The 26953-nt window shown below is 41.0% G+C and overlaps 1 protein-coding gene and 1 long non-coding RNA gene across 2 annotated transcripts in view; both read left to right on the top strand.

Annotated features, from left to right (window-relative positions):
- The window catches only part of LOC147817782 (uncharacterized), a 54905-nt gene that overhangs the window by 2104 nt on the left and 25848 nt on the right, over positions 1–26953 (top strand). The window lies entirely within an intron of this gene.
- Positions 11135–18447, top strand: drd1b (dopamine receptor D1b). Its single transcript, XM_023429473.2, has one exon. The coding sequence runs from the start codon at positions 12675–12677 to the stop codon at positions 14064–14066; it is 1392 nt and encodes a 463-aa protein (XP_023285241.1). The 5' UTR covers positions 11135–12674; the 3' UTR covers positions 14067–18447.

Genomic DNA, 26953 nt, shown 5'->3' with positions numbered 1-26953 from the left:
ATTTTATAAATGAATAAGTGAGATGTTCTGGAGTGACATCAGTCCCAGACACAGAAGCTGAACTGACAGACTTACCTTTCACTGAACTGTCTGTTTCTTTTTACATTTTATAAACTCCTTTCACAAAAAATTGCAGAGCCAATATTTTATTAAATCCTGAGGGACTTTTTGGATGGCAAGTCGGCCTCTGTGCTGCCCGCTCGCTGGAAAGCATTTTGAGAGACAGGGAGAGAGAGTGAATTGATCTGAAAGAAGAAGAAAAAGCTCATTGATTTGACGGCACGGCGGAGTGCTCTCTTGGCCTGACTGCTCTGTGGTGATGGATTGAAATAAAACATTTCGTAGCATATTATCCATTTCATGGCAAAGCAGCCGACAACAATCCATCAAAACAATTAACTTTTTCTTTTTTCTTTTTTTCTTTTTAGAAGCAGCATTTTTTTTCAAGACAATCAATTATTTTACAGCAAATTGCTGGACTTAGTTTCTATCTCACCGAGTTCCCAATAGCCTTAAGATGGTTCTGAGCAGAAAACGGAGACAGGTTGAGTTCTGAAATCTCCCTCATCTCCTTTGCATCCAATGAATAGTGACTTGTCCCCTGCATGAGCCCTGCTTTATCTGCTGTTTTTCCTTTTGTTGCTTTGTAGAACAACACACCAAAGATCCTTTTAACCAGTACTGCAACTACAAGATGTAAATTTAAAAAAAAAACGAAAGAATCACAGCATTTCAACTGAGCCTCTCTGGTGCAATGCCTGTCCAATACGCATACGTATGCACATGTATGAATCCTCTCCCAGTAAGCTACGGTATCTAGAGTACATTCTAGTGCTCCCATGTTTGTTTGTAATTTTTACTCTCAGAATGACATTTTCAGCAGTTTGACTTCACATGTATGAGGTGCTCAGGGCTCTAAGGTATAAGCACTGGAATGTCTTAAAACATTTTTTCCTTCTTTTTGATTTTAAAGTCCTGCTGCTTGCACATATCTAGCACAGCACCTCCCACACAGTCAGGATTTGTCAGAATGAGTTTGACTTTCAGCAGAGGAGGCTGTCTCCTCCCAAAAGCTCTCGATAGGTTTCAGTCCAGGGGGTTAAGACATGAAAATATGGACAAAAAGCTTTTTCCTTTTTCCTTGGCACAAATACAGACTTACAAGTATTAATAATCAAATGACCCCTTACATTCTTCATTTATAGCACCCTTATTAATATCTTTATTTTGAAAGTGTGAAATGCAATTATTTAATGATAAAAGAAGAATAATACTCTTTCCACTTAAAGGTTTGATGTAAGACATTCCATTGTAGTTTCTGGTGTTTTTCTCCTGCCTTTGTACACTTTCTTTTTTTTTTTCTTACTTTACTTTACTCCCATCAGCTAATATGAGCAGAAATATTCCTTTGGCCAACCCAGCAGTTTTTTTTAAGGCACTTTTAGCGTGTTCCTCAATAAAGACCCAGCTCTTTGTCTTCACGCGTGGCTACACATTTATTCACTCAGTTTGGGTCAAAAAGGCAGCCAAGGACACGACTGATGACTGTGTCAAATATTATATAAAGTATTTTGACTGTGCAAATGCTCCGGCTGAATATAACTCTTCTGACGAAAACACTGGATGTTGCTGGCTAATATCTGTTATTAAAATCCTCCTAAAGATTCCCATTTTTTATCTTTTAATTGTGTTGTTTATGCAGGGAGGTCAGAGGTCAAATTAAAAGGTTCAATATGCTTTAAATAAACTACTTTGCACAAAGTGTTGTCCCAGTACCACTTAGGTGTTTATACCAGTCTATACATTTCATACATCCTCCTGACTATTCAGAAACTGTCAGGCGCAGGAAGTTTTTTGATACCAAAAAAAAATAAGTGTGCACTGAGAAAGCTAAATTGTATGGAAGAGGAGATGATCTTTGAGACCAGACATGTTGAGGAAAGAGAAGAGACTGTTGATAAACCACACCCCAGAGGTCGGCTGTGCCAGAAGCTTATTACGACCCATATCTACGATTTATTGTTTTATCTTTATTGGAGGAAGCGAGGTGATGTTGTTTACAGAGGGTATTCAAACCACAGGACTTTCACACAGGAGACAGTTCTTTGTTTCCCATGTGAAACCAACGGTCATCATCATGGTTTATTTTATCCATGACCCTTATACAACCTTAACTGCGTTTTTATTGCTATACCATGACGGCAAAGGTGCGCCTTCCCACTGGTGTGCTCCTAATGGCTCATATCCAGGGGGAGGGACAAACAACCTAAATGGTCACTTTGGTTTGAGGACTTGCTGAAAGAGAAAAGTAAAGCAGCAACTAAAATGTGGCCATGAACAGTGCAAAAACACAATACTGGCAGCATATTTTTGAAAGTGTACTAACTAACTTTATTTCAGCTCTGTACTTCAAAGACATCCTTTGCATCCACATATAGTCAAATCCATCGTTCAACAAGTTGTTGGAGCATTACAGCAAATACACACTTCTTTCTAAACAATGGCTTATCAGAGAGAAAACCTACAATGCTTGCTGCTTCTATTTCCACTCCTGGTGACTCTCTAATCAGGAAGACAAGTGGATGTTATTGATTTTGAATTCATTATAGAAAGATTTGTGTCTCTCTATGTCCAATTGTCTGTCTGACTTTATATCTCTCAGTATAAATCACTGTGTGCTAGATGTAATCTAAACTCCACAGAAACTGTATGATGGGCAATTAAATTGACTATTGTCAGTGGTTACATATTGGCTCACCAGAGTCAGATGAAGCCATTATTTATTGTATTAGCTGCAGCAGTAATCGCTTTTATCCCATTGTGACACTTCTGTAAAAAAAAAAAAAAAAAAAAAAGTCTGTCTAAGGTTTTGAATATGACCCTGGTGCCAAAGCATTGAGGTGCAGGACTTAATATTGCAGTGAAGGGAGGGATAATGCTGCATGAAAAAACTACTGTTAACACCAATCACAGAAAGAAAGCATGTGAAAATCCATGGCATTTAACTGGTTTTACAGCTGTGGCTTGTGAAACTCCAAACAGAAGTAATGCATACTCTGTAGTGCAAAGCATGGCATAATTTAAAATCATATGCATGAATAATTATCATTAGAGTCCTGAAGTATGAAGATGATAAAACAGTGTTACGTACGTTAAGTAAATTTTAGTTGTTCTAGGTATGGCCTGGAAATAAATGCATGCAAAGACAGTGTAACAGTATAAGCTAACCTCACTTACAGGAGAAAACATTTGCTCCACAATTGCTCACTTTGCAGAGTTGAATGTGTTGTGTCATGTTCATCTGCCATGCTTCCTTACACATCATATATTCCCCTGTAGCACTGAATCACTACTACTTTTCCATCAGTTCTCGTGCATGTATGAATTATGTCATGGTGCGGAAATACGTCTCTTTCGTGTTTCAGGCACTGAGCATGTCGTTTCCATTTTCAGTAACGGAGCCTCTTCAAGTGATTACAATGATCATTGTAATTAGTGTCGGCCCGCTAACATGTGACATGATTCATCATGGTATGATGTCACTCTTTGTATCCACCATCCCACATACATTTCAAATTATTGACATTTTTTCCAGTGATTTTTTACCAACATATCTGTTTGCTCTGTATCGACTTTGCTCAGCATACAGAACAGGTGTTGACAGTTCCTCTAAAGCTTTATTAAAGGCAGTACTCCAGGTCATACTGGGATGGCTGGTATGAGAATGACAACAGCATTGATGAAAGTCTGGCTTTCACAGCAGTGGATGAAAACAGCTGTATTGATGTCTGCCTGAGTGCTGTTTGGATCTTCAGAGGCCAGGCAGGTTCACTCCGTTCCCTTGAGTCAGTTCAGATCAGATAATCATTGAGACTGTGATGGACGAATGAAAGGGAATGACAATCTTGCTTGAATATCCAGGTCTCACCAGCTGCTGATACAAATAAATCTAATGAGGTGGTTTCTGAATAAACCGATCCTCAATAAAGTTCATTTCATGATGCAAGAAGTCTATTTAATATTACTCACCACCTAAACTTGAAAGTGAGATCAAAGCTTTGCCGACGTCATTTTTTTAACATGCAAAAGCCAAATTAGTGGGAAGTTGTTTAAACTTGTTTCAACGTAATTCTGAGCCTTATTTTGTTTCTTTTCCTGGATACATTTGAGTGCATATGTGTTGGTGTCAGTCTCTCCGTGGTGTTTCTGAATCTGTATCTGATCACAGACGGTTTCCAGAGCTGGTTTCCTCTCTCCAGTACACTTGTAATAAACTATCATCCAGGAGGATAAAAAAAATCTATTCTCACTCTGTACTATTTCCATTTCAGCCTTTTTTATTTTCTCCACAAAATGTTCTTTCATTGCTTCATTGCTGATTACACCCTGCGGCTGCTTCTTCTCCCCAGGCACAGGTTTCATACATTTCAGATTGACCAACCAGAGGCCACACTGCTAGATCGCTGTTAGAAAGAAACACATTAAACTTGTCAAGAAGGAAAGGTTGCAACAGAATGGGGTGTTAAGATGCTTCATTCATCATAATTTTCTGTGTAATGCCTTGTATCACGCCACTGCATGCTTGTCTCCTATAGCTATAACAAATCACGCCGTCACCCACTCTGACCCATACAGTGTAAAACTACCTCAACCAGAACATTTATAGCTTGGAGTTAAGTGAGATTAAACTTTTTGTGTTGATTCTATAGCAGGATGTAAGCTGCACTGGCTTTGATTTAAAGCTGTGTGCACTTAAGCTGATCTGCAAAGCCTTCTTGGAAAAAAAAAAAAAAAAGGATGCATTTGTGAAGTGTATGGTAGGAAGCAATAAACCATATGGCGCATGTGTGATTGTGAGACAAAAAGCAAAACACAGATGAAGCAAAGATGAAGTGTGCCAAACAGAAGTTAATCAATTTCCTGTAGCCAGCAATTAAAATTCAAACAATGTCAAAAACAGGTGCCAGCTTCCTGCCAGGCTGCCGCAGCAAGATCAAGCTTTTCCTTAGTTCTCTCAACCTTTGAGGAAATCTAGCAGCATATGTTTCGCCTTAGGACGTCTATGAGACAAAAACTGACTGAACAGTGTAATTAAAGTTGAACTAGAACATGGACACTGTCACATGCTGGGGTCAAAGCGTGCTCCAATCGAATCACGTAACTCGGTCAAAGTGGAAACAAATTTGTAGACATTCATGCGAAAGAAAACAACAGAACTTGTATGAAGGTGTAATCCTAACTGCAGCGGCCCGGGTCCGTGGCCTTTGCGCCACATCATCCAGTCACTCTCTCCCTGACTTTCCTGTCTCTCTCTCACTCCCGCTATCGGAATTAAGGCAAAATATAAGTTAATACCGGGATGCACTTGCTATTCAATGCTTTTTATCTTCGAAAGTCACAGTTGGGCATTGAAGAACAAGTCCCAGCCAGGCTTTTTAGTGTCTCCTGGAAACACTTCTGTTGTGTTGTGTGTATTTGCAGCGCATATGTTGTCAAATTGATGAAGTTATTTTCTGAATTTGCAGCCTGTTTGTGTCTTTGCATGTCTTCGGGTTAGGGGATAGGTAAGAAATGTTTCAGTAGCGCTTCAGGATAATCTATTAAGGGTTGAAGGTTGAAGTTGTCTTTCAGAGAGCCTTGCACATACAGTATGTAGCAATTTAGAAATGCCCTTTGAAACGACAGCGCTTCATTATTCAAAGCAGCAGATACTGAGACGTACAGCAGATAGTATACTGAAAAGGCTGTGTGCCATTTCCTTCACAATAAAGAGCAAGGACAATAACTGTTGAAGTATAATCTGACTGTAATGCTGCAGAAGCGTGGCTGAAGCCTGTCTCTGCATTAGAAGAGGTGAAAACTCCTACATACTTGATTTTGATGCTTACTATTGAAATGAAAACAAATCATACAATCTCTAAAATTTGCTATTGCACAATTGCAGTGTGACAACTTTTTTAAACATTTTTTAAAATTAATTTGACATGAAATTTGGTTGGATAAGCGATTATGGTATTATAATTGTGTCGTTATATAGCTACACTCTTTGCCTCAGTGTCATTTCTCGTAGCTTCATTGTTGGATATGAAAGTTTTCGATAGATAGATGGATACTGAGTGAGTGTGTATGTGTGTGTGTGTGTGTGCAATATGTTAAGAGATTAACCTTTTTGCATGACTGATGATTCCACTTCTTTATAAACCCACTTTATCAAATGAAGCTGCTGGCAGATGGTCCAAATATCAGTAACTGTGCTCAGTCTTTTATCCTCGGATATAAAGGAAGAGACGAGGGAGAACGAGAAGAAGAAAGGGACATAAAACCATGAGCGTGTGTGTGTGTGTGTGTGTGTGTGTGTATATGCACAGCTGGAGATTCTCTGTATCTGTTTCGTGATCTTTACACTGCACATATTTCAAAGGTACCGCATGATAAAATAGTAAAGCAGTTTTTTCAAGTTGTGAAACTTTTAAATGAAACAAATGTTCCCAAATTTATATTTGAAATAAAAAAACATAGACTTTCGAATTCCCACAGGATTGACTCAGCTGAGCCAATTTAGCGCTGCAGCTAATGTTGAAAGGGTGTTTTTATCCCGGTCGTTACTCACTTTCACCTCCATCCCCATCATATACATTCGTTCTGTCAGAGCAGCAATTAATGGCCTGATGGCTGAGTGAGATCAGTCAGAGGTCCCTTTGGAAACACCAATAAGCTTCTACCACTTAAAAAGCTGGCACTGCACCGAGCAGCAAATGACGGCCACACACACACACACACACACACAGATCTTAGGTTTTTGACCTTTCTGCCTCAGATTACCACAGTGAAGATAGTTATGTTATTGTTGAATGTCGTTAAAACCGCATGTGTCTGATGGTGAATCTCTGTGTTTCTCAAGTCATGAGAGTGGTTACGTGTGTGTGTGTGTGTGTGTGTGTGTGTGTGTGTGTGTGTGTGTGTGTGTGTGTGTCTGCTGGTGAATCTTCTTCATGCTGGGTGTCTGGCAGTTAGAGCCTCGACAACAACAACCTGGAACCTGATGGATGACACACTGACAAAGAGGATTTGGAAGAGGGCAAAGAGACAGAGAGAGAGAGAAAGTGACTGTTAGTGTGTGTGTGTGTGTGTGTGTGTGTGTGTGTGTGTGTGTGTGTGTGTGTGTGTGAGAGAGAGAGAGAGAGAAAGAGATAGGCTCACTTTTTAAGCTGGGGTCTCTTTTTTTTGTTGAAGTGGGGCATATTTGTCACGGATTAATCTGCCATTCTTCCTTGGCCCTCTCTTTCTCTCTCCACAAACACATAAAGGCTGCTCCATGCCCTGTAACACGGCAGTAGAATATTTGAAAAGCATGACTCAGTAATATCTGACAGCTCTCGTTTTTTTAATGCTATTTTCACTCCGTCATTTCGCCGAGAATAATCTAATGCTGTTGACAGGCTTGAAAAACGTTCAACATCTTACAGCGATCACCTTGATACAAGTGTCATCAATTTCCACTGATATTTTATTAGCACAGATTAGATTTCTTGTACTACAGAGAAAAACCAATATGCCTTTAAAAAGAAATCTCCCCTGAGAGTAATATGAGAAGAGGAGTTAAGTTTTTTTTTTTTTTTCATAAACTACTTTGTTGATAGATGGCGTCTGCCAAAACGCCTCTTGGTTGTTTTGCTGTCTTGACTTTGTTTTTAAATGCCAGTCATCCTGTTATCCTAACTATTCAAACACTTACTTAAATAACCATATTATTGATACGGATGATTGGATATTTACTATAAATGTTTTGCTGCATCATTGATAGTACCACTTGAGGATTATACGTTGCATCAAAGGCTTAATGGACATGGAAGGAAGGCCAAAGCTTTCTCGCTCACATGCCGACGCTGTAGATTCTCAAGCTACATCAGCATCGCTGGATGTTTAAGTATCCACTGTTGTTTTGAGGTAATTACCCCACTTTTTGCAACAGAAGACAGTGAGTCTCCAGCTAATGAGAAACGAATGCTGCCTCTGGTAAATGTCATAAAAAGCTATCACTTTAATTGAATTCTACATTAACCTCTGTAAATTCACTGCACCAGATTTGAATTTCAAATGATCGTTTGGTAGATACGCTCAGTTCTTTAAATATCTTCTTAGGCAAAACCAGCAGCTTTGGCTTCACACATCCCTTCTGACAGCAGGGATACACTATGATAGCTTTAATATAAATGTACATGTGTATAGACTATTGCTTTTCTGAACCTTATTCAATATTCATGTGCATTATGAAACTTGTGTTGAGTGCCAAAAATTAATCTCTGAGCTGTCTCCTGCAGATTTTGGCCCCAAGACAACCTTAAATCTTTTGCATTTCCATGTCAGCTTGAATGGCTGACTCTCCGCTTGTGGTAATATTTTAAAATTTAACTGGGTTTAGGAGGAATCCATGAGAAAATGAAAGGATAGTGCTTCCTCCCCCCTACAGAGATGAGCGTGTTTCATACAGGCACAGTGAGAAATCTTTCTCCTCCAGTTCACTGCCTGTAAGAATAACTGAGGGGTCAGTAGAATAGAGTCAATGGCCAACGGTGAACGGCCACACTCTGTGGCTGAGGTCCTGAGTCACATGACTTGACTCAAGTCAAATTTAAGTCACAAATTTGAGGGCTTGAAACTTGTTTGATCAACACTGACAAAAGACTCGACTTGACTTTGACTTGGTATTCATGACTTGAGACTTTTTTAGATGTTACATTTTCTTTTTGAAACATGACTGGCGTCTCTATTGTGATGTGCACAAACCAGCCTTAATGGGGAGGGACAAAGTCAAACATACTAACATTTGGGTTGCAGGAAGAAAAAGAACATATCACAACATAAGTTCCATGTAGAGATGTATTGATAAGGAAGGCCAAGGCCAAACAATCTTACACATTAAGGAAAGTGATTTTTAAAAAAAAAAGAAAAAAAAGATTCCTGGATCTGCCCCTGTGACTGGATCCGCACCAAAATGTAATGGGTTCTTCCCTGGCCCATGCCCCATCCCTTCACCAAGTCTGGTGCAAATCAGTACTTGACAAATAAACAGACACAGGTGAAAACATAACCTCCTTGGCAGAGGTAATAATAACAATAACACTAAAAGTAACAATTGTATCAGCGGCTGCATTCACAGATCCAGACTCTACATTGCCACAAAATGTCAAATATCAGTAAGGCTTAGAAGGTGTAAATAGCTGCAACAGTTTTTTTTAATGCTGAATATAAAACTAAACTCTTGATTTAAATGTGGAAACTGGAGTTGATCATCAGAATTTTATAAAACTTGACTTGTGACTTGCTTGATCTGAGCAGCGACTCAACTTGCCTTGCTTGATTCTCACCACAGTGACTTGGGACTTGCTTGTGACTGGCACGTGTGACTTACTCCCACCTCTGCTCTCTGGGCACCATTAAAAGTTACACAAGGTTTTGTGACACAAAAAAATGATAAATAGATAAATAAAGTGAAACATCTGACCCATAAATATATGTGGCAAAAAAAAACAAAAAACAAAAGTCATCCCAAAAAGACAGTTCTGGAAACCTATTCTATTCTATTCTATTCTCTTCTATTCTATTTGCTTTTTGGAGCAGACATAAATTACACTGCATGGCTGGTTGTGTGTGTGTGTGTGTGTTAGTGAGTGAGTGAGGGAGTCTGTGTGTGTGTGTGTGTGTGTGTGTGCGTGTGAGTGCGTGTGACTGCGCATGTGTGTTTGTGTGTGACTTGGTCTTGGTTTGAACTTTGTGGGCTGCACGCACACCCTGGCTCTCTGCTACAGGGAAATGTGGGCGTTGTGTCTGCCAGGCCTCTTACACTTGGCTTGTCTACATGCATTACTCACACACACACACACACACACACACACACACACACACACAATGTAAACACACACATTTACCACAGACACAGACAAGTGTGCAGAGTCATGGATGCATACATACATGCCATACACACACACACACACACACACACACACACACACAGACACTGCGAACACACATATTTATCACAAAGACACACAAGAATGCAGAGTCATAGATGTTCACGCAGTCAGACAAGTCAGACACACACACACACACACACAAGCGCGCGCGCACACACGCACACACACACGGGGGCAGAGTCCATTGAGGATTTCATTTCGCTAAATAGTTAATATTCAAACTGGCCAGGCCTGCCAGGCAGCCAGCAGCATGATAGCATTAGCTTCTCTCTCTCTCTCTCTCTCTCTCTCTCTCTCCCCCCCTCTCTTTCTCTCTCTGTCTCTCTCTCTCTCTCCCCCCCTCTCTCTCTCACACACACACGGCTCAACATGGCTCAACGCTCGGTGTCTCTCTTAATTCATGGGTCTCCCTGCTGCAGCGTGGCTCGTGGGACTCTAATCTAATTCAGAGTTGTTCAGTCATGTTCATCGAGGTGACGTTAATGCAACAGCGCTGCAGCTCGCGCTCTCACGCGGTCTCCTGCCGCCTTGCGTCCAGTAGGTGGCCTCATTGTGCCTCTGTGTGCATGCCTGCTCGCCACAGGTTCACCTCAGGACATCATGGCACCTTCATTTTTATCTCCTCTTTTTTTTTTCTTTTTCTTTTTTGTGACTTTAGTGAGGTTTATTCCAGTTTTTTTTTTTTATCAGTGCAGGTCAAGTGTAAAATGAAGTTCAAGCAAGTGAAGGGACTGGGATCATTATTGTTGCCGAGAAATGTAACAGTGATGTAGCTTATAATAATGGTAAATGAGAAAGTCAACAAAATATGATAACAGGGTGTCGAATTTCAGAAATTCACTTAATTTGACAAACAGAAAAAATAATGTTTCTCTGTTTTTCTGTATAGGATCTCCCCTAATAAAACTTCAGTTCACTTCACTTTGTTATAAATTTAGGTTGTAATGTTTTTGTTTTTTTTTTTTTTTCAATCATAAACCACGTGGCTAAACTCTCAACAAAAGGTGTGCTGTGGGAGTAGGAGAAAATTTGCGTGGCTTCCCTCCTCACAGCCTCCCTGGACAGATGGAGCAGTTGTGGCAGAGACCGTGGCGCACAGAAGCGGCAGCAGCAGCAGCAGCAGCAGCAGCTGAGCGGAGAGAGAGGAGCGCGCACGAAAACGGTCTTGGAGAGACCAGAGTCATTCCCATCATTCTGCGCCGGCCAGTCAGACCGCGGACACATCACGGGGTAACTGAATGTTGCACAACAAAGAATGACCCCCCCCCCAAAAAAAAACAGAAGCGCACAAGGACTGATAAAACACCTGAGGACCGTCGCAACAGGGGAGCGTGACTGACTGACTTCCCATGGAGGAGAGCGCAGAGGGGGTGAGCTCCTTCTCTTTCACTTCGCACCAAGTTGGATGTAAGCCGGAGAGATGTGGATTTTGGGGGGAAGTGAATATTTTCATTAGCCCCTGAAATTGATTTTGGATTCAGTTATTCTTTTTCTGAACACATCCACTGACAGGAGCGCAATCTGGCTATTCTTTTTTTTATTATTATTATTCTTTTTTTTTTTTTTTAGAAAATCAACAACAAACTGCGCCTCTCTTTCAAAGACGTCAACCCAGGGATTGCACTGCCATTGACAATTTAGGTGGGTGGCTATAATAACTCTTGAATGTTTTTGAAAGCTGAGCGCTCATTTTGCTGTGTTCACACAAACGGACACGCAAACTAAACCCCCCAAAAAAAAAAAAGAAAGAAAGAAAAAAAGAAATGACCTCGCGTCTGGATTACAGCAACATGACAGCATAAAAAAAAATGCGATTTTGACGTGCTTTTCCTACATGTGATGAATTGGACATTTGACATACATGCCTCTGCTATCAAAATGAACTGGTGAGACTTTTGAATGCTTTTGATTTTTTTTTTTTTTTCAACACTCAGGTGGAAATGTCGGCTTGAGATACACTGACGGGGAGCTGCATTCAAAGAAATAACAAATTAATTAAATAATAAGAATGAAATAAAACACCCCTAGGAGCCCGGGTGGATCAGCGTCAGTGCAGGCACCAATATAATCACACAGACACGCCTCGAGGATCATTAAACAAATCAGATAAACGCAGCGCGAAACCCATCAATAGAAGTTATTGATGAGGTGGTATATAAGGCTAATGATTGGCCAAGCCTCTGTTTACTCAACAGCTCGGCAACAATATGGTGTGAAACTTTCGCTGAGGGCTTGACAGCTGAGGCATACAGTGAGGGGAGAAAACAAGGACTTTTCTGTAGCTTTCCTGCTGCTTTTAGTCTATTTTTTGACTACAGCCCTGACTGGAGAAGATAATTGGAGACAACAGCTGGAATACTCTTCCCCCCCTTTTCATACTAGAATGTCTGCTGCCTGTACTACTGCTGCAGGAATCTATCAACCAGGCATTTTTGTGGGGCAAATTTCCGAAGAGATCCTTGTGAAATATTTATAGCAGCTCTTCTGCAAGGATGATGGTTGTGACAAGGAGCCTATGGATGACCCAGTCTGTGGGAGAGCTGGTGCCGAGACAGTTGACCTCTCCGCCAGCCACGCCGTCAGTCTAAAACTCTTCCCCAGAGAGGCACAGCTGCTGCAGGCTGGGGATGTGATGGGGTGACTGTTGACACCCCCCTCACCCACCCCCTCTCTCACTTTATTAGCGGTGTAATATAAACAATGGATCAGAATTTCTCAACGGTTCGAGATGGCAAGCAGCTGCTACCAGAGAGAGACTCGTCCAAGCGTGTGCTGACGGGATGCTTCCTCTTCCTCCTCATCTTCACCACGCTGCTGGGCAACACGCTCGTGTGTGCTGCCGTCACCAAGTTTCGACACTTGAGGTCGAAGGTCACCAACTTCTTTGTCATCTCGCTGGCCATCTCTGACCTGCTGGTAGCTATCTTGGTGATGCCGTGGAAGGCGGCGACAGAGATCGTGGGGTTTTGGCCGTTTGGCGCGTTCTGCAACGTTTGGGTGGCGTTCGACATCATGTGCTCCACTGCCTCAATCTTGAACCTGTGTGTGATTAGTGTCGACCGTTACTGGGCCATCTCGAGCCCATTCCGCTATGAACGCAAGATGACCCCTAAGGTGGCGTGTCTGATGATCAGCGTGGCGTGGACCCTGTCCGTCCTCATCTCCTTCATCCCTGTTCAGCTTAACTGGCACAAAGCTCAGACCACCAGCTACGCAGAGCTAAATGGAACATACCCTGGTGATCTTCCCCCTGACAACTGTGACTCAAGCCTTAACAGGACCTACGCCATCTCCTCCTCCCTTATCAGCTTCTACATCCCTGTGGCTATTATGATCGTTACCTACACCCGGATCTACCGCATTGCCCAGAAACAGATCCGGAGAATATCTGCCCTGGAGCGGGCAGCAGAGAGTGCCAAAAACCGCCACAGCAGCATGGGGAATAGTTCAAACATGGAAAGTGAGAGCTCATTCAAAATGTCGTTCAAACGAGAAACCAAAGTCTTAAAGACGCTCTCAGTCATCATGGGAGTGTTTGTGTGCTGCTGGTTGCCCTTCTTCATCCTTAACTGCATGGTTCCGTTCTGCGAGCCGAACTTGCCAGATGGTGCCACGGACTTCCCATGTATCAGCTCCACCACCTTCGATGTGTTCGTGTGGTTTGGCTGGGCAAACTCCTCGCTCAACCCCATCATCTATGCCTTCAACGCCGACTTCCGTAAGGCCTTCTCCATCCTCCTGGGTTGCCACCGGCTCTGCCCGGGCAGCAACGCCATCGAGATCGTCAGCATTAACAACAACATGGGCGCCCCTACCTCAAACCCCAACTGTCAGTATCAGCCCAAGAGTCACATCCCAAAGGAGGGCAACCATTCAGCCAGCTACGTGATTCCCCACAGCATCCTGTGCCAGGAGGAGGAGTTACAGAAGAAGGACGGATGTGGAGGGGAGATCGAGGTGGGGATGGTAAACAGTGCCCTGGAGAAACTCTCCCCAGCCATCTCTGGGAATTTAGACAGCGACACTGAGGTCACACTGGAAAAGATCAATCCCATAACACAGAACGGACAGCATAAAGCCGTGTCATGTTGAGAGAAAAAGGCAAAGATAGATCGGAGTACACCGAGGCATGTATGTACGCACAAAAGGGGAGGAAAAAGCTTACACAGGATGACAGCGAAAAGAAACAACAGGGACAGACGTCTCTAAGAACATGTCGTACAGGGAAACAGTGAGTGGGATATGCAGGACCTTAAGACTGTCAACAAAAATCCACATGGAAAAACCTACAGAATGTTTTAAAGTAAAGGCACTTTATCCTGGATATAACTATCTGCAAAATACTCTCAGCATTTATTGATGAAATTGACACATTTGATGATAAATGTTGACAATGTGAATATTAAAAGCAGAACACTAGCTATGTGCACATGTATACATTTTTGAAAAATATTAACAAAGATGTATACATCTGCATGTGTATACTGTACAGTACTGACACTATCCTGGGAGGACTTAAACACAGTATATACAGTGGAGCAAGATGTAGTAACTATTAGCAAAATGTCTTGTAGGTAGGTGCTTTATATGTGTTTCATGAGAGAGAACAATGTGGGTAAAAGTTTTGGTACAGTATAATTAGTTGTTTATTGCAGTTATTTCTCTTCAGTACATTTCTAAGGGAGATTTTTATTGCAAAATTGAAACACCTGTATTGCAGTGGTAATTTATTTTAGTTCAAATGACTTAAGACACCAAAGTAACAATGATATGATCCATATTATCTTGCAGTATCTCCAAATTCTTATAAAACCCGACATGTCCAGAGTTCAACTGATGTGAGAAAGAGAAAAAGAAAGAAAGGGGCGATAGAAAAAGTCACTCCTATGATCAACTTTCCTTCACTTGTAGTCTATTCTGTTCACACCCATCTGGGACCAATCAGACTGGCTCACCTGCAGTTACCTCCATTTGTTTTCCTATCTCCCTGTTTTTAGCTTTAGCTCTGTCTCCCCTATCAGCTTCTCTTCAGCGAACCCTCTTTAGGGCCTTCCAACTCCTCTCCTCCCCATTCTCCTGCTCTCCTTTCCTCAGTCCCTTCCCACAGTGTTGTCAACCTCTTCTCTCTCCTCCCCACTGTTTCCACAGGCAGCACGGCCCTTTACACCTGCCCCATATCTTCCTTTCATGTTTTTCTTTCTCGGCCTGCTCCCTCCTTGCCAGCTCCTTTGGCAGTCCTCCATTTTAAGTCCTAACTCTTCCCACTTAAAGTGGCACTAATGATTTTCTATTTTTGTCAAATGCCGTCAGTCCGTAATTAAAAAAGAATGTAAATCTGTAAACTAGAACTTCTGCACTTGGACAGAAGAGGCAGAACCGCAGCAGCAGTAGAGTTCACTCATCTGGAATGCAAGTGACACTTAGTGACCTTTTGCAAACTTGCAGATATCTGATTTTGTAAATTGCTCATGCTGGAAGCCATGCTGTGCTGTAGTGGTGATGTGGAGCATGCAGTGTGACAGTCGCTCTGTTTGCAGGGGTGGAGTCCAGGACAAACCATCATGATGACAATTACCTTCAAGATATTGGACATATTTCCATTGATTCTCCTCTCCCAGACATTTGTCTATGCACAGTTGCATTTTCAAAATAAAGACGCAGCACTAAAATATACAATTACAATGTACGTTAAGTGTCGACGTTAGAATAAAATCTTGTACAAAAGGCAGTTTTGAGTAAGTTAGTCCTTATTATGAAATGCTCCTGCCATAGATCTACTGGTGCCTGATACACTTTAATTATATATTTTTTAACAATGCTCAAATAGGCATTTTCAAATTGTCAGTGTTTGTTCTTGGCTCTACTCCTTGCACAGATTAAGCTGATGTTTCACAGTGAGTTTGCAAATGATAATAGTTTAAAAGAAATAGTTTCTCATTCAAAGTTAAGTTGTAGTTTAAAGTTAGACGACATAACATTTGCTGAACACGGACCACTGTGGCCACAAATGAAAAGTACATCATATTGGTAAATGCTGAATTAGCTAACTGGTTGTGTAACGTTTTTCATACAGCTAAATGGTTGCTAGCATTAGCTAACATTAGGTACCATAAGCTACTGGTCATACCAGACCAAGTAAGGCTGTAGCAATTCCTGAGTGTGTATACAAGTGAGTAATGGTGTATTTCAGTACTTTTGAATTCAGCTTTTCTATCTTAAGAGAAAAACTTTGTTATTTCCTTTTTCAAAAGTTATATAGTCATGCAATAAGTTGTATGTGTCTGTGACTGTTAAAATCAAACATTAGGACAAAGAAAACAAGAATATGAATGTAGGGCGTCAGGGGAAAAAAACGCCATAATGGCCTATTCATTGTCTTTACCCAATTCATTTGAAACAGAATTCATAATGCCGGATGTTGTGTAGTCATTTGTTTTTTATAGGTTGAATTGAATTAAATTATAGCTGGACAAATTTAGCTTTTCAGTCGACACCTATACAGGCGAGTCTTTCTGCTCCGCAGCGTGCTTTCTGCCATTGTATGCTGAGCGTCCAGCGTGTGCTATGTGTGTCCATGAAGGCGTGAAACTGTTGCTCATCAGGGAAAGGAAGAACTGATCCAATAGAAAGCAATTGGTCTTGAACGAAGCATTTGATTTTCCTGCTGTGGAAAATCCAATGCTATCTAGATGGCAACAAAGCGAGGGGAAAGCTTTTAGCTCAATACGCGGCTCGGCTTGTGACACAAAAGCAACTCATTGTCCTATCTGCCTCCCTGTCCTCGGCTCCTGCCATTTGCTGCTCTATCAGCTCAAAAACCGATATTTATTAACTGGAACTTGAATTAGCCATCGTGTATTATGAATTCATTTAATTTTCCAAGTGCTGAAATTCTATTTCAACTGCCACAGTATACTGTAACTTCCCCCTTTTCATCTCTGCCCAATGCCTTTTAGAAACTCTCAACCATATCAGCTCAGCGACCCACCATTTTCACTCTTCACCAGTTCCTCTTAATTTACTCTCTAATTATTTCCAAACACAAGTCAGCTCGAACATGTGATGAAAATGTGAACTGCACATAATCTGTCAGGATTGGACATGGAAAGGAACTGCCTTGGGGAAGATTTGGTCTCTCCTCCATCCCCCACCCTCTATCCTCCTATTTCTCTATCTCTTTCTCTTTTCTCTTGGCTGCCTCTGTCGACTTGATGAGTGTTTCCAGTGTTAACACAGATTGAATTTATTATTAAACAGACGGGGCCTACTGTTTTCCATCTCTCTAGTGTGAGTCAAAGCGCTGAATCCAAGCCCCACCTGGCCGTTTTATTATTGTTATTATTATTGTTATTATTATTATTATTATTATATTATTGCTGTTGCCAAAATTCTTATTTTTGGCTGAATGTGGCTGTACTGTAGCTTATGCTGTGATTTAACCAGTGTTTTATAAGCTGAATTTTGGGGGTGGTAGGGGTACTCTTAATGACATAGAGATTAATCTGCCATTTGTCGTGACATTATTGGCATTTACAGGTTTACCAGATGTTTCTTGTATATGCTGTATGTATACATTTATAGAAACATACCTCCAGCTGAGAGCTGAAATGATCTCCGCTGTATTTTGGCTCCATCTAAAACCCCCCTGAGCTTTCACCTTGTCAGCTTGGTGACTCATCTTTCCAGCTGCCACTGCTTTGATTTTGGAGAAGGGTGATGTCAGGCAACAGTCCCACAAGCAGAATGCTTTGTTTGATCCGTCGCGTTTCCCCCAGGCTGCCCCGACAAGTTGCTTTGGGGGAGCTATAATGACAGTACATGGTCTCTCAATCAGTGTAGTTACATGAGTAATGACAGTTTAAGCAAGTGTGACAGTGTAAGTGCAGAATCCCTCCTCCTCCTTCCCTGATGGGAGGGGGGCAAGGGATTTCAGCAGGCGTTCAGGGCCGAACAGAGCTCCCAGGCCCATGCAGGGATTGTGGGGGCATTTTAATGAATATGTTTCAGCTCATTTAAACTGTCTAGGATAATTACGGAGTCCCTACCTCGACATCAATTCAGTGATAAAGCTTCATGTAAAAAAAAAAAAAAAAAACAACAAAAAAAAAACCGAAAACATAAATGGCAGTATTTAGGGTTGGGGGAGTGCAGGGATAGAGTATTGTACAATGATGTTCAAAATGTAGTCGTGATGAACACAAGTGCTTTTTATCTTCAGAAATCCTTAATGTGTGTAGCAAACTTACATGCTGTATGTTTTCTCCAGTGTGGGATTATAATTTACAGTAAGATGCAACAGTCACTGACTATTTGTATATTTATTTATTTACATGTTTTGGGTGTTCATTCATGAAAGTGATGTCAAAAGCTTATAACCCTCAGAATTACTACAGTATTTAGTTTACAGTTTGTACAAAAAAAAAAAAATGTGCCCTTCTTGTAAAATAAACATGTATGTATTTTTTTTTTTTCATCCGTTGCTGAATGAGTTGTGTTTATTTGAGAGGGGTGTCTGGATGTGAGTGGTGCTGTACCGTTGACACTGAGTGGGTATTGGAAGATCATGTCGCTGCAGAGGATCGATGGGGATTGATTTTGAACAGTGACGCATTTTTTTTTTTTTCCAACTCCCTGAGCGTGGTGTCCTCGCTGTGTTCCTGCCTTCGCCCTGCATTTACATAACCTGACAGCCACTTGACAGTTGACATGTCCTCTTCCTCTACTCTCTCCCCTGCCTCATTTGTTAACTTAAACTTGGGCACAAACACACACAGACTCAAATGCACACGCACACTAACAAAAAAACAACACGCGGACAAAGAAAAAACTACTACTATCTTTTTATAATCCATCTACAAAACGCCGCTTGCGGTTCATGTGGCACCTGTCCCTTTTTAGATGCACAATGCCTGAAGCAGTTTTCCTTCTTTTACATTACTGTTCAGTCTGAACACCTTTAGACTTGTAACGTATAATGTACATTAGTGTCTGAATTGGATTTAGCCCACAGCTATGAGGTCCCTGCCTTTTTTATTTTGCATCCACAGAGACTTGAATAATGATCAATAATCTCTTTTCAGCTCACTTGGTTGTAGCTTATTTCATCAGCTTTTAACCAGCAGGTAAAAGAATTTAATTTAAATCAGTATGGCACCTGAGACCAGACTTGACAGGACCCATGACCTAGGAGTTAAAACTGTGTGATCTTAAGCTATACTTCAAAGTTTTGCTTTACATATAATTCTGTGAATCGAGCAAGGTATGAATCAATGGCGAGCGGATTTGATTTAATTCAATTTCACACCTCTGTGCATTTGCTCTATATATTAAGTAAGGGACAATACATTGGAATGTACCTCAAGATTAGTCTGACCCTCAGAAAAAAAAACCCCTTGGTTGACCTCTCTCTCTCGCTTTATTATAACAGAAATCTCTTTGATCTTATCAAACACACAGACACACTGGCACACAAATGTTCAGGAATCATTTTAAAATCAAATTGGATGAAGACAGTATGATTGAAATCAGCATCTGTCTCTCAAATCTCATCCTGTCGTTAGCTATAACAATATTAAAGGAATTAAAGGTGTCCATAAAAGGTATTTATATAATGTTTTGTATGCATGCATTGATCAGATTGTTTCCCCCATGGGTGATATATGAATTATACTCGCACACAAATTCATCAAGTACTCTTAATTTGAAATCTTAACTTAATCAAGAGGTCCTCAATTGTAGCATGGCAGAGTAATTACCGGAACCAGAGTGTGATTTACACAGGTCGTCACTTGAGGTGCAGCCTTTTGCACCAGATACTGTACGTGCACTGTCCTGTCAGTCACTGAGCCACAGTGATCAGGAGATGTTAAAAAACAGTTGCAATAATAGTAAAAAACCTAAAAAGATTCTCAGGCAATCAAATGATTCAAACAGTCAACCCTTATTCATCACATTATCTAACATTTAACACAGCGAAGCACCTCTTGATATTTAAAGACTTGTTCTTTATTCATTAGCCTGCATCAGGGCTTAAACACAGACACACTATGAGGCAATCGTTAGGCTTTCAAACACCATCATAAATCTCTGTCTAAAAACACAAAGCTCTGCATGTTCTATAAAGAGGATTTCAATCCTTGTTCTCAATCAGATTTAATTGGTTTTATTTTGCACAAGCTCTGGTGGAGATGTAGACAAGAGACAATTCAGCAAGACCTGAGACCTGAATGCAGGGTTGTTATCATTGGAATCGGTACAACATATAGAGACAAGCCTGACGATCCTGTGCGCGGTCTCTCTGAAAAGGAGATTTATCGTGATGCTTTTTCAAGGCCTAACTCTGTCTAAGCCCGGTGTGAAGCTGCAGCGGAGTGGTACATGCCTGAGAACTACAGCTATCACTCAGGTTAAATGCATACATAAACCATGGGAAACAACATATTAATAAGATCTGTATTGCAAAAAAAAAACAAAAAAACATAGCAATGCAATACAAAAAGGAAACCCCCTTTTAATCTATGCTTTAAATTCGAGCACTTCTGACACACTGGCACATCCCATATCAGCCCTGTGCATCGTTATTTAACCTCTCCTGATCCAGCCTGAGAGAGAGAGAGGGACAGAGGCAGGAGTGGGGTCACAGTGGAAATACAGTCAAGGTTAATGATAGACTGCAGGCAGCAAAATGCAACATAGTGTGGTTCTTGTGTGTGTGTGTGTGTGTGTGTGTGTGTGTGTGTGTGTGTGTGTGTGTGTTGAGTGTGTGCACGCATGCACACCGCTCGCTGTAATGTGCTTATGTAACTACACCAGCACTCATTCGGCTCCTTTGCTCAGTCCAAACTTAACAGAAGCAGCAGGCAGCATCGTCTCTGAGATCCGGAGCCCTCCATCTTTTGTTGATAAATCTGAATTAAGACCATTTTTCACAATGTAAAAGGGATTTTTCCTGAGAGGCACAGGTCTGTACCCGTAGCCCAGCAGATATCAGAGTTTTAATATCTGATGACTTGTGTGCATTACACTAATGAATTATTCCTACCCTCCAAAGAATAATTCTGATCCTCAAATGACAGAGTGAATGAATGACGTTATTGTATCAGTGTTGAAATGAGGTTACAGGCTTGTTGTTGCTTTGGTCGGTTATAGGGACGAGCACCAAGAGCATTAGCAGCAGGCTAACAGCTAACCGGTGTACAATCATTTCTGTTTGTCCCTTTCCTCTCAACACTCTCTGTCTCATATAGTTCTGATGCTACTGTACTTCATGACTGTTGTCAACACAGTGAAACAGTGGTTATCAGGTCATGGTCAATCTAAGGCCGTTTGGGTTTAATATTGTTTGATTTTTGACTCAGATGTCGACATACTTTAGGTTTTAGCTGTTGAGCACATTAAATAATTCATCCCATGACACCTGCTGGGCTCCACTGGTTTCTGATTATATATGAATATTTGCTATTTGGCTTCAGCAATGCAAATGACAAAAAAAAAAAAAAAAACTTGATGTAATTTAGGCTGTGCGGCTGTGCTGGTGGAGTTGAGGTAATCCACAGACCTCATCTCAACTCCTCTCCCACATCCCTTAACTTTTCCTGCAGTTTCCTGAGTATGAGATGCTTTGCCCCGGCAATCCCTCAGAGACACCTAAGACCGCTCTGAGCTGCTGGTCCTGATTATGCTAAAGAATCATGATATTTTTAACAGCCTTGTCTCCCACCCTTGGCCCGTGGGACCTGTGTCTGATTTTATTAATCTTATTGCATCTTTTTTTTTTTTGCATTCGGTGTAGCTGAGCATCCCTTTTAGGGAACATGTCCTTGAGCTGCGTCTATACCTCTGTGTCTGCCAGCAAATTCTCAGAGGCTTTTTTTTTTTTTTTTTTTTGACAGCTACTTCCAACATTACTCAAGTGCCTCTGTTCAACACTGAGGGGCTGGGGGTTTTGATCACTTTTATAGCATCTGCTTGACTCTTATGCTCCTTTGAACAACAAAAGAGAAAAAGGAAATGGGAGAAACATAACCCTGCTAGGTTTAGATGACAGCATTACAATGCTGTCAGAATTATAATGTTGACATACAAGTCGAAAGTGTTAATGATCTGAGAGTGACTCTTACCGTATTGATTCTGGTGATAACAGAGTGTCTGTTTTGAAGCCATGAACAAAGGACTCTCTCCCTCTGACTGGACCCTATCTGTCACCATTAAACTGTTCGGCTGTAAGCAGTTTTTTAAGCAATTAGTTCAGGGATGTCTTGCATGAAAACCTCCATCTGTCCCCTGCGTATTGTTTCTGCAGAGTTTCCAAACAAGCTGCAGAAAAAGCTACAAACACTTTCCCTACCAACACCTACAGGAATTCAAACTCTTCTTAATAATTTATTTTTTACTGCTACAAAGTTCATTCACAAATAGATCGTCTTTATCCAAAGTTTTAAGAATAATTTGATCTTAACACAGCAGTTTGGAAAGATTCACTTTTTGTTTGGCATCTGCTTTTCTCACATTCACAACATGTTATTCATAAAATTCACAAATTCAAATCAGTAAATTCGTTTTGCCAACAAGGTAACCGAACAAGTTCATCGGCCTGCCTTTAAAGAATACTTCACTAACTCTCTTCTACACCCACTGAACTCTGTGAAGATGAAGAAAATTCGCTTTATTCTTGTTCCAACTTCTCCAGGCACAAAGTTCGAAAAAAGTGTCAGTGCCATCACATTTATAGGCTAAATTATATTTTATGGCTTCCTGGTAATGTTTAGAGCCAAAACACGAAGTCAACCTCTCCTCTCATCCCCTCCTCTTCTCTTCGCTCATTCCAAACACACCCTTGACTTACTTTCCTCTACTGTTCTACTTCTTCTCCAGCTCTCCTCCTCTCCTCTCCCCAAGCAGTGGAGTGACTCACATTCCCTCTGGTGTGAAGTGTTTTATCTCATCAAGGAATGGATCAAGCCAGGCATTCTTATTGCAGCAAGAAGACTGCTTCACTCCAGCAATAAAATAATGAAACATTAAGTAGTAGTATTTCTTAAAGAAAGTTAATAGAAATAGACATTTCTTTTTTAAAGTATATTTTTTTGGGCTTTTGTGCCTTTATTGGACAGGATAGTGGAGAGAGGGGGAATGACATGCAGTAAAGGCCGTCCGATGCGGGACTCGAACCGGGGCCAACTGCAGCGAGGACTGTAGCCTCTACACATGGGCCGCCTGCTTAGACCACTACGCTACACGACGCCCTGAAATAGACATTTCTTGTCAGGTTTTTGTCACACGACCAGAACTAATTCTAGACGGGCTGGTGAGAAGCATTTCTGCTGCATTTTGGATGAGCTGCAGAAGATGACTGACATAATGAGTTGAAAGCATGTAAATAAGTTTTCAGTTGCCTAAAGAAGAAAAAAAAAATGTTTTCCTCTTTGAATGGCAGCTGCCCATTTATCTTTATTATCATAGTGGTACACACTATGTGTTGAAAAGTGGCGGGAACATAAGGGCTCAGATGAAAAAAACATTTTTTACACAGTCTTAAACATCTGTGTTTTTTGGCAATGTATGGAGGGGGGGGGTTGGTTTGGTTTGGTCAGTGGTAATAATTATGGTGGGAGAAAAATTGCATAACATCGTATCTGTCACAGTTCTGCATCTCAGGTCACTTGCCTCACTTCACTGTCACCCAGCTCCCAGTCAGTACTTTTCCATTCCACCCTGTTCTCCTGCACCTCCCTCTATTAGCCACTACCCACCTCATCAAGCCAATTCCATTCACCTGGTCACACAGCTTCCCCTAATTACACTCACCCAGTATACAAACCCCAGCCTTCCAGTCATTCTTTGTTAGATTGTTCTTCCCTTTTCTCGATGCGAGACTCTCCAGGGTTTCTTGGACTGATCCCCTGTTACCGATCCCATTCGTCCTCGACTTGCCTTTCTCGTCTGAACCCTGGTAATCACCTCATCCTCTTCTGTCCCTGACCTTGAGAAATGCCTTTGTGACTTTGGCCATTGTCTGTATGATCCCGTGCAGGCTCATTCAACCTGAGCCTCCAAGTCTGCCAGGAAGATTGTTTTTTTGGATTTACCTGCCAGCTCCGGTTTCTGCCTTGGTATAAATAAACGTCACTACAAACTGCTTTTGTTGAACTGTATGCTGCATTTTGGTCCTATACACGCCCATTACTGTATCAAGAGGGTGTACCATAGTCACAACGACATGACAATACTCACATGTCCACCACACGTGTAACACTCGTAAAGGAATGAAGTTTGATGCGGAACTCGCAACGTTTCTTCTAGACTGGTAAGTAAACAGCTGTTAATGCTAACGCTAGTAACATAGCAATAGCATTTTCTTGGGTCATTCTAGAATCAGTAGGCTGAGGGTTTTCCTTTTGTATCTATCTGTAAGACGTGATGGGGACAAACCACCAGAAACTGGTGGCGATATGTCCCCTGCGTCCCCAGTGTAAATCACACCTAGGCTGGTACAAGCTATCAAATTCATTCGAATGACGAAGACAATACAAAGGTGTAACTTTGCAAGTCCTGGCAAACTCCTGGAAGCACTCTGTCTCAGTGAACTCAGGTTTCAAGGAGTTAAATTTAATTCTCTTGTTATGATGCTATGTTTTATTCATAAACACACTCTGCTGCCTTTCTCTGCCATGTCTAGGGTGTTCCTTGGTATGCATGGTAAGCCCAGGTTCCTTCCCATTCCTCATTATCATACAGTCATAATACTAATGCTGTATACGGTTTAAGTCACATCAGCTTGCTATTGTTCCCCTTTGTTCATACCAACTCTTGGTCTGGAATATTTTATTACGTAGGCACTAAAAAATATTACTTGGTTTCAGCTTTTTCACTGTAAGAGTGAATGTATATGCGCTCATTTATTTACTTCAACACTGCATAACTGTAAAACTTCACCCAGTTCAGAAAAGCTACTCATTAACAATGATGTCATTAATGTAATATTTCACTTGCAAATCGGTTCTACTATGATAAATTAAGTGTCTTAAAAGGTAAAGCTGCAGCTGAATAGTGGACTATTGCAAATACACATCAAGGTTATTTCTCAAACAAATAAATGAAGCAATTCGATTCAACTTTTATTTCTGCATACTACAAATCTTTCACAAAAAGTCTTCATAATATTTAAAATTAGATTGTGGAAAGTAAAGAGTATACATTGTGTAACTATGTGCTATTATTTCATGGGCCCGATTACCACCTTTATTCAGTGACTCTGCAAAATCATTCTGCTGATATCAATTTCAGTTCACATTCTCTCTGCTATCATTTTTGCAATAGTCAGCATGAACATGTGGCTATGGCTGTGCTCTTGAAGAGCAAAGACAGATAGTGAGTCAGTGCTTCAGACCGCAGGATATCAAAGAATGGAAGAAAGAAATGGCAGACTTTGAATGGAGAGAAAAGAACTGCAGGAAGTATTTGCTGGCAAGGAAAGTAGGGTATGTACTGTAGATCTTCAACTTGGACTGAACCTGGTGGAACCTGAGAGTATTAGGGCTTGATTTTTGCCCATTTTTATACCAAGGATGAGGCACATGGGAACTTGTATCTGAGAGCAGCTGCTTGTAGTGATGAACCCATAGAGAAGTATCAGCCAACTCTGCAGTTTCTCAGCTCCACGAAGCATTTTAGTGAGTTTCAACTCATTGTTCTGGTTTTCTGGGCAATAATTTCAGTTTGTCTCTCACCAGTCTCATAGTTTAATATTTGGCTTCAGCAGACAGCCATTTTCAGCGAACCACATATTTCCCTTAGTTGGTGGAGACCAATGCAGAGAGAGAGAGAGAGAGAATGAATATTGGTACATTTATTCAATTGTGCATTTCTGGAAACAATTCCTGCAAACAGAACCACACAATAGATTACCTGCAAAAGTCTGTAATTTGCTTGAAATCCCTAGTTAATTTATTTATGTCAATGATCTTGTCAGCAGCATCAGAATGACAAGTCAAAATGCTTAGCCATGTTGTCAATATAACAGTGTGCTTTGTTTTCCTAATGTAAGCTAAGGTTGTCATGACTGTATGACGTATATCAATTTCGACAATACAAATTTACATGTTACTGTATGTGGGAGATTGATCAGGCATAGTCTGACATATTTACTATATACTGTAAAATATAGACTGCAGTAACATGAAGCATTACAGTGAGTATACAGTATTAAAGCACATCGTTGGATTCCATGTTCTCGCTATGAAACGCTTGAATGATTGATGGCAAGGTGGTTGTTCGCCCAACATTGTTCAACCAGCCTCAGCTGTTATTAGACCATGATTGAGAACATGGGCCACAGTTGTGGCTCTAATTTCATCGGGAACCTGCCTGTGTCCTTGACCTCTTCCCTCTTCCTCTGTTTTTGCCTCCCTACTCTTCTGCCACACAGAATTGCTCCTCTTCTTCTTCCAGGCTGTTGGCTCTGTTTATTTCCTTGTTGTTCTTCCATTGTCAGAAATTGTAACACCGTTGTGCTTTGCCTATACATGTGTTTGCCAAATGAGGTTTCATGAGATGCACCTCTGAGCTATTTTAGAGAACTGATTGCTCATTGTTTGATGTAATGCTTCACATATTTGCATTCATTAGTGAAAGTTAAGATTCATCAATTAAGGTAACTTTTACAAAAAAGGTCTAATGAAAATATGTAGAAAATTTACTTCACAGATTATGACAGCTGGTTCGACCATATTGCATGTAATGCCTAGATGTTTTTGGGATTGCTGTAGGAAAGAGCAGACAAGTGTACTGTACATTATCATTTGCATGAATGTGCCAAAGCATTCGCAATTTGTTCAAAAAGAGTGAGGAATTGCTTTTATGATGTGCACAAATGATTGATTAGGAGGTAGAATGAATTCATCAGGGTGACTAAAACATGACTCCAAATGAATGCTAACGCTGCTCTGTATCTCCTGAATGTGTGAACAGCCAACTGTGTG

Source organism: Seriola lalandi, unplaced genomic scaffold (assembly GCF_002814215.2).
Source record: "Seriola lalandi dorsalis isolate HSWRI2012SDOR001 ecotype SW California unplaced genomic scaffold, Sedor1 jcf7180002054893, whole genome shotgun sequence".
Lineage (NCBI taxonomy): Eukaryota > Metazoa > Chordata > Actinopteri > Carangiformes > Carangidae > Seriola > Seriola lalandi.
Note: the sequence above shows the minus strand (reverse complement) of the source record. Positions and strands in the feature narration are given on the sequence as shown.